The 17,889-nt window shown below is 40.2% G+C and overlaps 1 protein-coding gene across 2 annotated transcripts in view; it reads left to right on the top strand.

The window, feature by feature from the left end:
- b4galnt4a (beta-1,4-N-acetyl-galactosaminyltransferase 4a) overlaps window positions 1-17,889 on the top strand; it is a 450,051-nt gene that overhangs the window by 290,511 nt on the left and 141,651 nt on the right. For both annotated transcript variants that reach the window (XM_021564073.3, XM_036949745.2), the window contains one exon: window positions 15,666-15,733. In XM_021564073.3, the coding sequence (XP_021419748.3) occupies window positions 15,666-15,733 (68 nt within the window). The remainder of the gene's footprint in view (window positions 1-15,665; window positions 15,734-17,889) is intronic.

Raw genomic sequence — 17,889 nt, 5'->3', positions numbered from 1 at the left:
AATCACTCTGTCTGTTTATAAGAATTTGTAAGATCCTTATTTGCATAAAATAGACAGAGACCAGTCTATCAAAATTAGCCAATAGCATTTATTCTCAAGAGTGCGCTGCTCCTAGAACCATGTACAACAGCTTATATTGCACATATGACGTCATAGGTTTTAAAATGTCCTTCCTCCTCTCGACCAGGACAAAGCAGGTTCAAAAGTTCATTCCAACTCACTGGCGCACATACATGACACACAATATATCTGGATAAACTCCTGAAGTCTCACCATAATGTATTACCACTTTAGCAGACAGTTCCAGATGCGGAAAACCTGGAGGGGCTCTCACTGTCTTATTTGATCACCACAGAGTTATAGTTGAGTCGGTTCAAACACAGGTTAATGACCCTCTTTGCTTACTTAAGACACACACACACATTCCTTCCTACACAATGGTTATAATTTCCAATTGTTCCTTATCCATGCTACATAACCTCTTTCTTAGGAACTAACATTATTTATCAGATATTGTTAAACAGGGTAGTTTAATTAATTTTATTTCTATTTAAATGTAAATATTGTTTAGTCATTATTCATAAAATTCCTAACAGTAACATGTACATGTCTGTAGAGGTGAAGTGGCTATGCATAGATCATAAACAGAGAGTGGCTTATCGGTGGTTTATTGGGAAGTGTATTGTTGTGATCAAACCGGATGTACATGGGTTTCAAAGGCTGACATGTGAGCAGGGATAATATATAATATAGATTTTTTTTATTCAAGTTTTGAAGTTGGTCATTTTGTTTGTGTATTGAAAAAGGAGTTGTCAGAGTTGAGGTTCTCAGTTTTGGTGCACTTTTGACATGTGAGGAAGACTGAGTAGGGGCTGGTGATTTATGCCCCTGCTGACAGCTGACGATTTATGGCCCTATGTTGGAGGGGAGAAAGGCTGATAAAGATCTCAACTGGTGATTTGGCTGGCTGAGAGCCCGGATTTTCGTTGAAAAAAAAAAGTTGATTAATTACTAAATTATAAACAACATTAATTAAATCCCACCCATGGGTCCACTAGAAGGTGTTTTTGGTCATTCAACTGCAGGATAATGAATCAATGGGTATATATATCATTCATTTCTAAGTAGCAAATAAGAATTCTAGCTTTAAATCACACAATTGATTGTTCAAGCGGTTACACCAATCTAGCACGTCACTTTACTTACTTCGCTCACTTTGAACAATGCCGGCCATCTGTTTCAGATTCAGCAATCATTGGTTTGTCCAGAACCACCTCCTGTCTTCTGTATGAGAAAGGTTCACTCAATTATTTTCATTGATCACTATCTTGTTGTACCTCTTTTTCACTTCTGTCAAGAGGTTTTCCCTTTAGGGTGGTTTGGGCAGAAATCTGCCCTCCTCGGTTTCTTTGTTTGAGGCAGCCTTTCACTGGCCTTGCCTCTTATATTTTATGAAGTTGACGTGGACTCCTGGGCATCCAAGTCAGTCAAACTTGGGGTAGTATGCCATCTTGTACTTAAGGCAGTGTTTCCATCCATCAAGGCCGGTGTGGGATGCTTTTATCTCTGAAACAATGGTGGGTCTTTGTTAAGGCTTCAGCCACCTCTTCTAATTGGGAATCATTTGGGTATGCTGTGTACTTGATTATATATATATATATACTGAACATTAACCATGTGTATTCTCTTCTTTTGTACTGTTCTGTAGCTTCGACCCAATGATTCATCTGACAAACAAAGAAATGTGTGTGCTGCAGGCCAAGGCATGGATCAAAGCTGGCGAGACATTCAATGACATCATCAAGAGATATGCTGGACCCTATGTCAGAAAGGTGTTTTTGGGACCACGTCGTGTCTATTGTCCTAATAGCCTCCAGGGCTGAAAGACAAGTTCCTTACGTTTTTCCCCTTCCACTTGCCTCTTCCATTTTTGCGGTAATGCTGCAATTATTTGGTTGTAATTTTGGGCAGAGCAGACATTTCCATATATTTGTGTTAGCTGCATGTGTGACATAACTCCACCAGTCCTATTTATGATATAATTTACAAAGATTGTACCTTTTTTAAAATGTTATCAAAAAATTACGTTTTTAACCACAATATTTGATGGAGTATTTGATCTGTCTTTTCTGGTGGATTAAACTGAAATTGCAACCAACTTTCTATGGCTGGTTAAAAAAATTATGATATTTCGTAATACCTGAAAATCAGCTGTTGTAATCTGAAGAAAGGGAAAAGGCCATTCTTGAACATGGGGTGAGACATTCTTACTAATTTGCTAGAGAACCAGTTTGGATTTAAGTGTAACTTTCGTATGACTGATGCCTGTAGTGAGAGGTCTAAATGCTTTAATATTTAATCATTTCTGCCCTCCGAATTTTAGATTCATTATATAAATAGGCCCATGTGCACCTTCATCAGATGAACTGAAATATGTTGCCTAAAGCGATTTAATTCATGAATGCATTTGAATGTTTTTAATATTGTGATAGTGAAGAGCAAAATAATCCTAACATTTCCAAATAAAAATCTGATTCAGTGAAATGTATTCCCATGGTAATTCGTTATGGATCCATTAATATATTTAAAGTCTCTAAACTCGGCAAGAGTATTGTCCTGCTGATAGTTGAAATAAACATCTGCATTTTGAAAGTATTTTTATCATTCTTTTATTAACGAAAGCATAAAGATGTTGATGAAGAAATACTGTACAGTATAGGCTTTACCCGACATTTTGCGGTTGCATGATGTTTGTAGATAGAAATGTAAAACTTTAGAGTACTTATTAATACTTTACAAGTTGGGGGGATTTTTTTCACACCTAGCTGAGCTATCCTTTTGTAAAGAGTCTACTGTCCAGCTAATAGCCCATCATGGAAACGATGTTTGCACCCATAGGTTTTAGGCCTGCAGTAGGTTATAATAATCCATGCCTTCTGGGTATGTTTAAATGTCCAAAGGTGTGGGTGGAGTTAGAATTTTGGCTGTCAGAAGTTTTTAAATCAATCAATGTCAGCCTTTAAATGCTTTATTATCCAAATGTTTCAAGTGCGTGTGGGCGATGGAGAGAATGCATTGGACTTTTTTTTAAATATTAGAGCTTTCAGGAGGAACAGGAAATTGGGTGTCAATTCATTAACCATGTGCCATAGAATCGGTACATCGGACATTTCTTCCCAACTATTTTGCAATCTATATGGCATAGCTGTATTTGTTTTGGTCCTTAAACTTCTTATGGCTGGGGGCAGTATTGAGTAGCTTGGATGAATAAGGTGCCCAGAGTAAACTGCCTGCTACTCAGTCCCAATTGCTAATATATACATATTTCTGGTATATTTGGATAGAAAAAACTCTGAAGTTTCTAAAACTGTTTGAATGATGTCTGTGAGTATAACAGAACTCATATGGCAGGCAAAAACCTGAGAAAAAATTCCAACGAGGTGGGAAATCTGTCGTTTTTCAACTCATTCCCTATTGAAGATACAGTGGGATATTGGTCATGTTGCACTTCCTAAGGTTTCCACCAGATGTCAACAGTCTTTAGAAACTTGTTTGAGGCTTCTACTGTAAAGGAGGGGCTCATAAGGGCTCTTTGAGTCAGTGAACAAAACATACATGTATTGTGTAACATAAAGTCCTATGAGTGTCATCTGATGAAGATCATCAAAGGTTAGTGATTAATTCTATCTCTACTTCGGATTTTTGTGGCTCCTCTCCTCTTTGGCTGGAAAAATGGCTGTGTTTTTCTGTGACTTGGCTCTGACCTAACGTAATTGTTTGTGGTGCTTTCGCCGTAAAGCCTATTTGAAATCAAACACTGTGGTGGGATTAACAAGAAGTGTATCTTTAAAATGGTGTGAAATACTTCTATGTTTGCGGAATTTTAATTATGGGATTTCTGTTGTTTTGACACTGGCTGTTGTCATATCGATCCCGTTAGCGGGATCTCAGCCCTAAGAAGTTGTTAAATGAATCTGGTTTATATTTTTATTTATCACAATTTTCTTTAACCATTTTTGTTCTTTAATGCAGGGCCGACAGACAAGTTCCTTACTTTTTCCCCCTTCCACTTGGTAAAGGTTCCAATTGATAAAGACATTTCTAATTTCTCCAAATTCCTATTCATTTTATAAATAGGCCCTTTTAATTTTGTCTGGCTTGCCATTCCAAATAAAATTGAATATTTTTTGCTCATATATTTTAAACAGGTCGCTAGGTGTAGGCAAAACCATAAGGAAATAGGTAAACTGTGATATGACTAAAGACTTAATCAGGGGGATTTTTCCAAAAATAGACAGGTGTTTTACTTTCCATGGTAGAAGATCTTATCTATTTTTGCTAACTTTCTATTACAATTTATTGGTGTGAGATAATTTATTTATTTCGGGATATGTATATCGTGTATTTCCACACCCCTGTCAGTCCATTTTATTGGTAAACTTCATGGTAATGTAAAATTTTTATTTTTTTTGTGATCCAAAACGTAATATAGCAATATTTGAACACACACAACATGAGCAGATTAACTTGTTCAAAACAGTCAAAATATTATTTATTAAAGACTAGAATAAATAATGTTGGTACTTATTTATTTTGATCCAAAGCTATTAATTAGTGAATAATCCACTAATAATTGGTATGACACGACTCTCGGAACTCATTAAGAGGCGGCTTCTAAATGAAAATAATTACAGATCAATAAAATGTCCTTGTACTGTAGATCTAATAAAATTGAGAGGATTGGAGGATTCTAAATTTGTATTTATTTATTTTTTATTTCACCTTTATTTAACCAGGTAGGCAAGTTGAGAACAAGTTCTCATTTACAATTGCGACCTGGCCAAGATAAAGCAAAGCAGTTCGACACATACAACGACACAGAGTTACACATGGAGTAAAACAAACATACAGTCAATAATACAGTATAAACAAGTCTATATACGATGTGAGCAAATGAGGTGAGATAAGGGAGGTAAAGGCAAAAAGGCCATGGTGGCAAAGAAAATACAATATAGCAAGTAAAACACTGGAATGGTAGATTTTCAATGGGAGAATGTGCAAAGTAGAAATAAAAATAATGGGGTGCAAAGGAGCAAAATAAATAAATAAATAAAATACAGTAGGGAAAGAGGTAGTTGTTTGGGCTAAATTATAGGTGGGCTATGTACAGGTGCAGTAATCTGTGAGCTGCTCTGACAGTTGGTGCTTAAAGCTAGTGAGGGAGATAAGTGTTTCCAGTTTCAGAGATTTTTGTAGTTCGTTCCAGTCATTGGCAGCAGAGAATTGGAAGGAGAGGCGGCCAAAGAAATAATTGGTTTTGGGGGTGACTAGAGAGATATACCTGCTGGAGCGTGTGCTACACAGGTGGGAGATGCAGTGGTGACCAGCGAGCTGAGATAAGGGGGGACTTTACCTAGCAGGGTCTTGTAGATGACATGGAGCCAGTGGGTTTGGCGACGAGTATGAAGCGAGGGCCAGCCAACGAGAGCGTACAGGTCGCAATGGTGGGTAGTATATGGGGCTTTGGTGACAAAACGGATTGCACTGTGATAGACTGCATCCAATTTGTTGAGTAGGGTATTGGAGGCTATTTTGTAAATGACATCGCCAAAGTCGAGGATTGGTAGGATGGTCAGTTTTACAAGGGTATGTTTGGCAGCATGAGTGAAGGATGCTTTGTTGCGAAATAGGAAGCCAATTCTAGATTTAACTTTGGATTGGAGATGTTTGATATGGGTCTGGAAGGAGAGTTTACAGTCTAACCAGACACCTAAGTATTTGTAGTTGTCCACGTATTCTAAGTCAGAGCCGTCCAGAGTAGTAATGTTGGACAGGCGGGTAGGTACAGGTAGCGATCGGTTGAAGAGCATGCATTTAGTTTTACTTGTATTTAAGAGCAATTGGAGGCCACGGAAGGAGAGTTGTATGGCATTGAAGCTTGCCTGGAGGGTTGTTAACACAGTGTCCAAAGAAGGGCCAGAAGTATACAGAATGGTGTCGTCTGCGTAGAGGTGGATCAGAGACTCACCATCAGCAAGAGTGACCTCATTGATGTATACAGAGAAGAGAGTCGGTCCAAGAATTGAACCCTGTGGCACCCCCATAGAGACTGCCAGAGGTCCGGACAGCAGACCCTCCGATTTGACACACTGAACTCTATCAGAGAAGTAGTTGGTGAACCAGGCGAGGCAATAATTTGAGAAACCAAGGCTGTCGAGTCTGCCGATGAGGATGTGGTGATTGACAGAGTCGAAAGCCTTGGCCAGATCAATGAATACGGCTGCACAGTAATGTTTCTTATCGATGGCGGTTAAGATATCATTTAGGACCTTGAGCGTGGCTGAGGTGCACCCATGACCAGCTCTGAAACCAGATTGCATAGCAGAGAAGGTATGGTGAGATTCGAAATGGTCGGTAATCTGTTTGTTGACTTGGCTTTCGAAGACCTTAGAAAGGCATGGTAGGATAGATATAGGTCTGTAGCAGTTTGGGTCAAGAGTGTCCCCCCCTTTGAAGAGGGGGATGACCGCAGCTGCTTTCCAATCTTTGGGAATCTCAGACGACACGAAAGAGAGGTTGAACAGGCTAGTAATAGGGGTGGCAACAATTTTGGCAGATAATTTTAGAAAGAAAGGGTCCAGATTGTCTAGCCCGGCTGATTTGTAGGGGTCCAGATTTTGCAGCTCATTCAGAACATCAGCTGAGCAGATTTGGGAGAAGGAGAAATGGGGAAGGCTTGGGCAAGTTGTTGTGGGGGGTGCAGTGCTGTTGACCGGGGTAATAGCAGCCAGGTGGAAAGCATGGCCAGCCGTAGAAAAATGCTTATTGAAATTCTCAATTATGGTGGATTTATCAGTGGTGACAGTGTTTCCTATCTTCAGTGCAGTGGGCAGCTGGGAGGAGGTGTTCTTATTCTCCATGGACTTTACAGTGTCCCAGAACTTTTTTGAGTTAGTGTTGCAGGAAGCAAATTTCTGCTTGAAAAAGCTACCCTTGGCTTTTCTAACTGCCTGTGTATAATGGTTTCTAGCTTCCCTGAACAGCTGCATATCACGGGGGCTGTTCGATGCTAATGCAGAACGCCATAGGATGTTTTTGTGTTGGTTAAGGGCAGTCAGGTCTGGGGAGAACCAAGGGCTATATCTGTTCCTGGTTCTAAATTTCTTGAATGGGGCATGTTTATTTAAGATGGTTAGGAAGGCATTTAAAAAAAATATCCAGGCATCCTCTACTGACGGGATGAGATCAATATCCTTCCAGGATACCCCGGCCAGGTCGATTAGAAAGGCCTGCTCGCTGAAGTGTTTCAGGGAGCGTTTTACAGTGATGAGTGGAGGTCGTTTGACCGCTGACCCATTACGGATGCAGGCAATGAGGCAGTGATCGCTGAGATCTTGGTTGAAAACAGCAGAGGTGTATTTAGAGGGCAAGTTGGTTAGGATGATATCTATGAGGGTGCCCGTGTTTAAGGCTTTGGGGAGGTACCTGGTAGGTTCATTGATAATTTGTGTGAGGTTGAGGGCATCAAGTTTAGATTGTAGGATGGCTAGGTTGGTAAGCATGTTCCAGTTTAGGTCGCCTAGCAGCACAAGCTCTGAAGATAGATGGGGGCAATCAGTTCACATATGGTGTCCAGAGCACAGCTGGGGGCAGAGGGTGGTCTATAGCAGGCGGCAACGGTGAGAGACTTGTTTTTAGAGAGGTGGATTTTTAAAAGTAGAAGTTCAAATTGTTTGGGTACAGACCTGGATAGTAGGACAGAACTCTGCAGGCTATCTTTGCAGTAGATTGCAACACCGCCCCCTTTGGCAGTTCTATCTTGTCTGAAAATGTTGTAGTTTGGAATTAAAATGTCAGAATTTTTGGTGGTCTTCCTAAGCCAGGATTCAGACACAGCTAGAACATCCGGGTTGGCAGAGTGTGCTAAAGCAGTGAATAGAACAAACTTAGGGAGGAGGCTTCTAATGTTAACATGCATGAAACCAAGGCTATTACGGTTACAGAAGTCGTCAAAAGAGAGCGCCTGGGGAATAGGAGTGGAGCTAGGCACTGCAGGGCCTGGATTCACCTCTACATCGCCAGAGGAACAGAGTAGGAGTAGAATAAGGGTGCGGCTAAAAGCAATAAGAATTGGTCGTTTAGAACGTCTGGAACAGAGAGTAAAAGGAGGTTTCTGGGGGCGATAAAATAGCATCAAGGTATAATGTACAGACAAAGGTAAGGTAGGCTGTGAATACAGTGGAGGTAAACCTAGGTATTGAGTGATGAAGAGAGAGATATTGTCTCTAGAAACATCATTGAAACCAGGAGATGTCATTGCATGTGTGGGTGGTGGAACTAATAGGTTGGATAAGGTATAATGAGCAGGACTAGAGGCTCTACAGTGAAATAAGCCAATAAACACTAACCAGAACAGCAATGGACAAGGCATATTGACATTAAGGAGAGGCATGCTCAGTCGAGTGATCAAAAGGGTCCAGTGAGTGGAGAGGTTGGTTGGGGGTCACGGCGATTTAGACAGCTAAATCGGTAGCAAGCTAGCATAGGAGCAAGCTAGCATAGAATGGAGGTCTGTTATTAGCCAACTCTTGCGTTCCGTCAGTAGATTAGTGGGTTTCCGTGTGGTAGAGGGGATTAATCCAAATCACACAACAACAACAAAAATAAAAACAATAGATATAGTTATAGAGGCCCAAGAAGAAAAATAAATAAATAAATAAAAATAAAATAAAATAAAAATTGTCCGATTGTCTATTCAGATAGCAGCCGATAAGATAGCCAACGGCTAGCAGGCCGCAGATGGGCGCCCAGGCAACGTTGCGCCGGAGGAGCCAGCCGGACAATTCCCTCGGGTAGACAAAATGAATATCTAAGGGGCACTTTTCGTTAGGGCAAATCTGGTCTGTGAGAATATCTAAGGGGCTTTTATATCATTATAATGCAGGGTTAATAATAATAATAATAATAATCGTTGGATAACAGATCAGCTCTCGGAACTCATTAAGAGGTGGCTTCTGTCTTCAATATACTTTAAATGCTTTATTATCCAAATGTTTAAAGTGCGTGTGGGCCACAGAGAGAAACAAAATGGTGCAGGTTGAGGCCATGTGGCTGTGAGTGATGTGGGCGCTGGAGAGAATATAAATTAGTAAAAAATAAAATAAGGAAAAATAAAGCTTGCAACACGCATCTGATTATTCAAAATTAATAGGATTTTATTTTGTTTACATTCTTCATTGTAACCACAATGTCAAAAATAATTGAACACACACACCATGAGCAGATTAACTTGGTCAAAACAGTCAAAACATTTATTCATTAAAGACTATCAGACTGAAAACACCTCCATTAATTTACAAAAAGAGAGTAAATTTGTGCCACAGTTTAGACTACCGATAGATCAGAGTTCTAACTCCCCCTTGTGATAGTGTGGTGCAATGACAGAATGCCACAATCTACCACTAATGGTCATGGCATAAACTCAAAACTTTTAAAGGAAGAACCACTGTACCCAAGAAGACTCAAGGCTGTCATCGCTGTCAAAGATGCTTCAGTAAAGTACTAAGTAAAGGGTCTGAATAGTTATGTAAATGTGATTTTTCTGTTTTTTATTTCAAATACATTTGCTAAAAATTCTAAAAAAACAAATTTGCTTTGTCATTAGGGGGTATTATGTGTAGATTGATGAGGAACAAAAAATATTTTATAAATTTTACAATAAGGCTGTAACGTAACAAAATGTGGAAAAAGTCAAGGGGTCTGAATACTTTCCAAATGCACTGTAAAATGGTAACAACACAACCATATCTTTCCAGGAGACATGCAGTGCCAGCAAATATTCTGCAAGAGGTCCAAACACTTGGTGGTTAAGGTCTACGAGCCCTACACCACTTCCAGCAGTCTTATCCAACTGGCCTTACACCACAGACAGGACAAGACCATTCGCCACAAGCACTCTGCTTCCACAGCCCAGCATGCCTAACACCATTGCCAGTGTACTGAAGCTGTATAAAGGATATCAATCTCCTAAAAATGTGTCTGCCTTTATGCAGAACACATTTATATAATATATTTATATAATCTCTACAGGGCTCTGTAGCATCAAACAGATGTCAGACATTCAGATATATCCAAATAATGTTGATTTGTCAACCTAAAATACAGGGGAGTGTACAATATTTAAGGCTAACTCAAAAGGGTAACTGGGTATTCAACAAGAATGTTATATTGTAAAAGTAACATGCCCCCCAAAAATCAGAATGAACAGTACATTTTAGTGTGTCTAAGATGTAGTGAAGTGCAGAGAACTGTAGCTACAGATTTTTACAGATATTGTGATTGAACCAACGATTTTTGGTGTCCATTACTGGGAGTTACAGAATAGGTACTGTTTCGTGTAGCACAGCCTAAGCTTGGTGATGCTGTCTTTGTCCTTGATTCCACGAAACAGGAGTCTCAAAATGTCCATGTCCAGTTGCAGGGCATCCGTTTGAATAAAAAAAATGCTCCAGAGTTAAAATAAACAATTGTTTTGCTCAATGAAGTAATCCAACAATATACGGGGTTGCAGGTAGCCTGGTGGGTAGGAGCGTTAGGACAGTAAAAGGAAGGTTTCTGGATCAAATCCCTGAGCTGACAAGGTAAAAATCTGTTGTTCTGCCCCTGAGCAAGGCAGCTCTTTCCTGGGTGCTGATGATGTTGATTAAGGCAGCCCCCCTCACCTCTCTGATTCAGAGAGGTGCAGAAGACACATCTTAGTTGTACAGCTGACTAGGTATCCCCTTTTCAATTGTTCTGTCATTGATCGAGACAAGTGAGCGTCCATCTCAAAGTGCCGCATGTCATGATGACAGACACCTGTCTCGATCAATGAGAGAAGACATGAAATATACAAGATGGCGGCGTACACATTGTTGGATTACTTCATGGAGCAAATAAAGTATTTATTTTAATAACTGAGTGTTTTCTAAATACAAACTGATCCCCTGCAACTGGACACAGACATTTTATGAAATTCATGTTTCTACGAATCAAGACTGCATCGCCAAGTTAAGGTTGGTCAAAAATGATGTGCTACACCAAGCAGCACCTTTCCTTTAACTCGGAGTAATGGATATCAAATTTCTTTGCATAAATATCATTATCTGGTTTAATAATCTGCATCTAAGATAACTTGTGATCAACAGATGATGGGGGAGGTGGTCATGATGAAAGTACCATTCCAAAGAAACATACAGTAAGTTCAGGAAACACTTTTATAGCTGTGGGAGGTGTATTTCCAAAATCAAACTGCCATTCATCTCCTCTTGAGTCATTTTATGCTTGAAATGCAGCATAATGTCCAATCCATTGAGAAGGATACAGTTCACAGTATACAGTTCTGCTACAATGACATACGCAGGCCAAGGAATTATTTTTCTCTCCAAGAATCCACTTCAGAAAGAAGCCCAGGCATCACACGGTATTGTATGTAAGACAAAAATATATAATAAATTATACTCTAAATTATACATTGCACAGTTTGAACGACAGTTGAAATATGCCAGCATATCTCCATGTGTGTAGACTAGATGAACATGCACACATGTGCATAGGCACATTCTCTGTGTGTGTTCCTGTCAGACCAACACAGCAGCCCAGAAATAAGCTCTCTCTCTCTCTGTGTGTACGAACTAAGAAGGGGGGATCAGTTACTACACCACAAAATATGCCCTCCCCTGCTTCCAAACCAGAGAGAATGCCAACACTAACAATTAAAGCTGAGCCCGCTGTGATCCTGGCCTTATTCTTTCATTACGGATCAGCAACCGCAGGGTTCTAGTTAGTTTCCTCGGCTGGTTGAGGAAATTAATGGGCTGGGATGCGACTGTGAGAGGAGGCGCTGGGGAGCCTCATGAGTCCGGCATCTCGTAGAGGCTCCTGGCAGGCAGGCTCTCTCGATCTCTCATTTCTCATCTGTTTAATCTCATCCTTTCTTTTTCACTTCTCTTTTACATTTAAATAGAAAACAAAAGCACTGATTATTGTGCTTTTACATTTAAATAGAAAACATGGCTCAAATCTATACACATTATCTCTGGTTCCTTGTGTGTTTTATTTTTATTGAACGATTACTTAAATGGGAACACACTCTCATTTACAGTAACGACCTGGGGAATAGTTACAGAGGAGAGAAGATGAATGAGCCAATTGTAAACTAGGGATGATTAGGTGCCATGAGGGCCAGACTGGGAATTTAGCCAGGACACTAGTGTTAACACCCCTACTCTTACAATGTGTCATGGGAACTTTAGTGACCACAGAGAGTCAGGACACCCGTTGAACGTCCCATCCGAAGGATGGCACCCTACACAGGGCAATGTCCCCAATCACTGCCCTGGGGCATTGGGATATTTTTTTTTAGGCCAGAGGAAAGGGTGCCTCCTACTGGCCCTCCAACACCACTTCCAGCAGCATCTGGTCTCCCCCAGTATATGTAATACGACAGTTGATGATAGTGTTGTTGTTGATGTTGTTAAAATGATATATTATTGGATGTAATGTATTTCCATTTTGTTTTAGTCATTATTTGTATTGTGGCTGTGTAATTGACCTCACCTGCCCTGCGACTACAGGGGCAAATTAGCTTTGGCTAACCTCTGCACAATTTTTTTTTTTACATTTACCTGGATGTTGCATTATTGTAATATTGATGTTGATTAATGTGCATTGTCCCCTTTAAATAAATAAATAAAACAAATCATTTAGTCAGTATTCTGGAGGAAGAAGTGATCCCCTGTGGTTTTCTCTACTATTCTCCATCACACTCCTTCTCTTATTTGGCTCCCGAGTGGCGCAGCGGTCCAAGGCACTGCATCTCAGTTTGAATTCAGGTTGTATCACAACCGACTGTGATTGTGAGTCCCATAGGGCAGTGCCCGATTGGCCCAGCGTCGTGGCCAATGTAGGCCATCATTGTAAATAAGAATTTGATCCTAACTGACTTGCCTAGTTAAATAAAGGTTAAATAAAAAAATAGATGCGTCTCTCAACTGTGCAGCATACAGTAGGAGCTAAAGGTGAGGGAAGCTGGGAGGGAGGGAATGGGCTCTTAGCTCATATACTACTATTTAATGACATGCTATTTTATAAGAGTGTTAGTATGAGTTGGTGGAGAGGATTGCAAAAAAAACATGCTGTAACTGCTATTATGAATATTATGCTATTGCTATAACAATTGTATAACAGTTCTACTGCTAGTAGTGACAGCATACCCGGTTTATATGGAGTGAATGGGGTCCCAATAACAAATGGATGCATAGAAAAGTATTTTTGATATGAACCGGTTCACTGTCCTCCAAACGTGGCCCGAAAACATTCTCATATCCCTCCAGTTTGTTCTTCCATTAATTGACCTTGTGGCACAATTCTTCATCCTCTGCCCTGTAATGAAGTTTTTCATTCATGATGCCAAGCTGGTGATCAGGTTTAAGCCATCAAGGACACAGACAGAGGTGTGGGCCCCAGTCAAAGGTAGTGCACTATTTAGGAATTAGAGATCCATTTGGGATGCAGTGAGTGAATGCTTGAGAGGAGCTTAAGAGAGCTCTGCTTTGAATAATACAACTTCATTCCTCCATCACTGTGTGTGTGTGTGTGTGTGTGTGTGTGTGTGTGTGTGTGTGTGTGTGTGTGTGTGTGTGTGTGTGTGTGTGTGTGTGTGTGTGTGTGTGTGTGTGTAATGATACAACACAACTGTGGGAATCATTTGAGTCAACATGGGCCAGCATCCCTGTGGAAGGCTTTAATGCCCCGACATATTGAGGCTGTTCTGAGGGCAAAGGAGGGGTGGGAGGGGGCATGCGTCCCGCGGGCCGCCAGTTACCCATCCCTGATATACAGTGGCTAGAACAAGTATTTGATACACTGCCGATTTTTCAGGTTTTCCTACTTACAAAGCATGTAGAGGTCTGTAATTTTTATCATAGGTACACTTCAACTGTGAGAGACAGAATCTAAAACAAAAATCCAGAAAATCACATTGTATGATTTTTAAGTAATTCATTTGCATTTTATTGCATGACATAAGTATTTGATCACCTACCAACCAGTAAGAATTCCGGCTCTCACAGACCTGTTAGTTTTTCTTTAAGAAGCCTTCTTGTTCTCCACTCATTACCTGTATGAACTGCATCTGTTTGAACTCGTTACCTGTATAAAAGACACTTGTCCACACACTCGATCAAACAAACTCCAACCTCCACAATGGCCAAAACCAGACAGCTGTGTAAGGACATCAGGGGTAAAATTGTATACCTGTACAAGGCTGGGATGGGCTACAGGACAATAGGCAAGCAGCTTGGTGAGAAGGCAACAGCTGTTGGTGCAATTATTAGAAAATGGAAGAAGTTCAAGATGGCGGTCAATCACCCTCGGTCTGGGGCTCCATGCAAGATCTCACCTCGTGGGGTATCAATGATCATGAGGAATGTGAGGGATCAACCCAGAACTATACGGCAGGACCTGGTCAATGACCTGAAGAGAGCTGGGACCACAGTCTCAAAGAAAACCATTAGTAACACACTAAGCCGTCAAGAAGACAGCATATGGTTAATGGAATACAGTGCTACCCTAATATTTTCTCAGTTCATCACAATTACATAGTGTCTCTTGCGGTGGCTCCTAACCAGCCTTGGGCTCCCAGTCAGCCAAAAGGTTATCTTAAGAGCGGGTAAGGTGGCGATGACGGGACTGGCTTCCTCTCTAACATCAAAACATACCTGCAGACGAGAGACAGAAGGATAGAGAGAGAGCATGATTAAGCTTTTTTTTATTATTCTAACACAGGGATTCTTTAGCTAAATACCCCGGTACTGTACTGCCGACCATCACGTTGTACAGCACCATATTTTCCATTCCATCCTCAGAGAAACCCAGAAGGTGTTTCATATTTCATGGAATAGAGACACCATAAAATTAATCAAATTACCAGTCGAAAGTTTGGACACACCTACTCATTCCAGGATTTGTCTATATTTTTACTATTTTCTACATTGTAGAATAATAGTGAAGACATCACAACTATGAAATAACATATATGGAATCAGTTAAGAACAAATTCGTATTTACAAGGACAGCCTACTCCTTCCTCCCGGTCGGACAATTGAACCCCGGTCTCCCGCAAGCTTGCAATATGGAAGACTATCGAATGGTTCTCAAAGATGCCCTCTGGTGGTCAAACTAGCACTAACTTGAATTAACAGAAAAAAATGTCTGACAATTAAATGACGTACCACAGAATGCTGCGGCAGTCCTCAAGGTGTGCCGCAGTATGATGCAACTTTTAAAGGAGAAACCCCTGATTGAAGTGGATTTAACAAGTGACATCAAAAAAGGTTTAGACTGACCAGGTGAATCCAGGTAAAAGCTATATGTCGTGGAAAGAGGAGTGGTTCTTAATGCTTTGTATACTCAATGTACAACCAAGTATATTATGTTCATGTTTTTATGCTTGCTCTATCATTTTCTTCTTTATTTTTTGTACACCTCTCTGTCCTCTCCCTCGCTCTACCTCTATATATCTTTCCTTCCCTCCTCTCTCTCTCTCTCTCCCTCTATCTTTCTTCTGCCTTTCTTTCCTCCCTGTCTCCCACACTCTTCTAATCTTTCTCTCCTGTATGTTACAGCTGGGCACTGAGTGGACTGCTCCAGGGGAGTTCAGCAAGTTCAGGTCCCAGTCCTCAAAGTCTGTGCAGTAAGTACCTGTGACAACACACACATGCACACACACATAGTGATACACAGAAAAGTGGAAAGCAGCATAGTTTTCACCAACAATTTGTTGTATCTGATGCAGACCATGCTGAGTGAACTTGGAAGTCTAAGCTGTCAACAATAACAGCCCAAAGAATAACAACACCAAACATAGCTAATCAGGACAATGAGCCTCCTCAATTCAGTTACATTTCAATTTAAGGGGCTTTATTGGAATGGGAATCATATATTTACATTAAACAAAGCAAGTAAAATAGATAAACAAAAGTTAAATAAACAATACAAAATTAACAATAAAAATTACACTCACGAAAGTTCCAAAAGAATAAAGATATTTCAAATGCCATATTATGTCTATATACAGTGTTGTAACAATGTGCCAATAAGGTACAAAATGTAAAATAAATAAAGATAAATATGGGTTGTATTTACAATGGTGTTTGTTCTTCAATGGTTGCCCTTTTCTGAGTCTGTACATAGTCAAAGCTCGCCTTAATTTTGGATCAGTCACAGTGGTCAGGTATTCTGCCACTGTGTACTCTCTGTTTAGGGTGAAATAGATTTCTAGTTTGCTCAGTTTTATTTGTTAATTCTTTCCAGTTTGTCAAGTAATTATATTTTTGTTTTCTCGTGATTTGGTTGTGTCTAATTGTGTTGCCATCCTGGGGCTCTGCGGGGCCTGTTCGTGTTTGTGAACAGAGCCCCAGGACCAGCTTGCTTAGGGGACTCTTCTCCAGGTTCATATCTCTGTAGGTGATGGCTTTGTAATGGAAGGGTTGGGAATCGCTTTTAGGTGGTTGTAGAATTTAAGGGCTCTTTTCTGGATTTTGATCATTCTTGGGGATCAGCCTAATTCTCCTCTGAATGCATTATTTGGGGTTTTGCGTTGTATACGGAGAACATTTTTACAGAATTCTGTAAGTAGTATTTTTAGCCAGATCCTAATTTGTATGTAAACTTTTATGTTCCTTTTAATGGCGTAGAAGAAGGTTTGTGGAAGTTACCTGTGGCGCTGATGTTTAGGCCGAAGTATGTATAGTTTTTTGTGTGCTCTAGGGCACCGGTGTCTAGATGGAATTTGTATTTGTGGTCCTGCCAACTGGTCCTTTTTCGGAACATCATTATATTTGTCTCACTAAGATTTACTGTCAGGGCCCAGGTCTGACAGAAACTCTGCAGAGATCTAGATGCTGCTGTAGGCCCTCCTTGATTGGGGACCAAAGCACCAGATCATCAGCAAACAGTAGACATTTGACTTGAGATTTTAGTAGAGTGAGGCCGAGTGCTGCAGACTGTTGCAGTGCCATCGCAATTAGTAGATAAATATGTTGAGGACGGTGGGGCTTAAGCTGCATCCATGTCTCTCCCCACAGCCCTGTGGAAAAAAAAAATGTGTTTTTGTCAATTTTAACCACACACTTGTTTGTGTACATACATTTTATAATGTCGGATGTTTTCCCAAAACACAACATTCCATCAATTTGTATAGCAGCCCCTCATGACAAATTGAGTCAAAAGCTTTTTTGAAATCAACAAAGCATGAAAAGACTTTGCATTTGTGACTGACCAGCTCAAATTGGTTTTATGTAGCAACATTTAAAATGCTTCTTTACATTGGTTAAAAGTAGAGACTCAGAGCTACAAAATGGTATATCATACACTGCATGTTTGAGGAATAATGGGAAAGTAATTCTGCTTTGAAAGTTGATATACTTGAAAAACTCACTTTTAAGAAAAGGGCCTTAGAATGTTTTGGTACCTACTGGAGAGCTTTTCTTTGTCTTCACCCATTCAGCATTGTTCACACCCTCTTAAGCCAGCCCCCCATGTGAGGTCATGTTCTAAACAGTGAATAGTGTAGTAAAGATTAATACTAAAAGTGGTAAAAGTAGTAGCCTACAAAATGGAAAAAATCCAGGTAAACAAAGTGTCCAGATAAAAATAATGTATAAATATTAGATGGAGCTTACCCAGATACACTTGTCTAAATTGATGGATCATGTGAAATAAATGCTATAACCCCCAGCCACATCCAGTGGTGGAATAAGTACTAAATTGTCATACTTGAGTAAAAGTAAAGATACCTTAATAGAAAATTACTCAAGTAAAAGTAAAAGTCACCCAGTAAAATAGTAC

Source organism: Oncorhynchus mykiss, chromosome 2 (genome assembly GCF_057628025.1).
Source record: "Oncorhynchus mykiss isolate SJ-2025 chromosome 2, ASM5762802v1, whole genome shotgun sequence".
Classification (NCBI taxonomy): Eukaryota; Metazoa; Chordata; class Actinopteri; order Salmoniformes; family Salmonidae; genus Oncorhynchus; species Oncorhynchus mykiss.
Note: the sequence above shows the minus strand (reverse complement) of the source record. Positions and strands in the feature narration are given on the sequence as shown.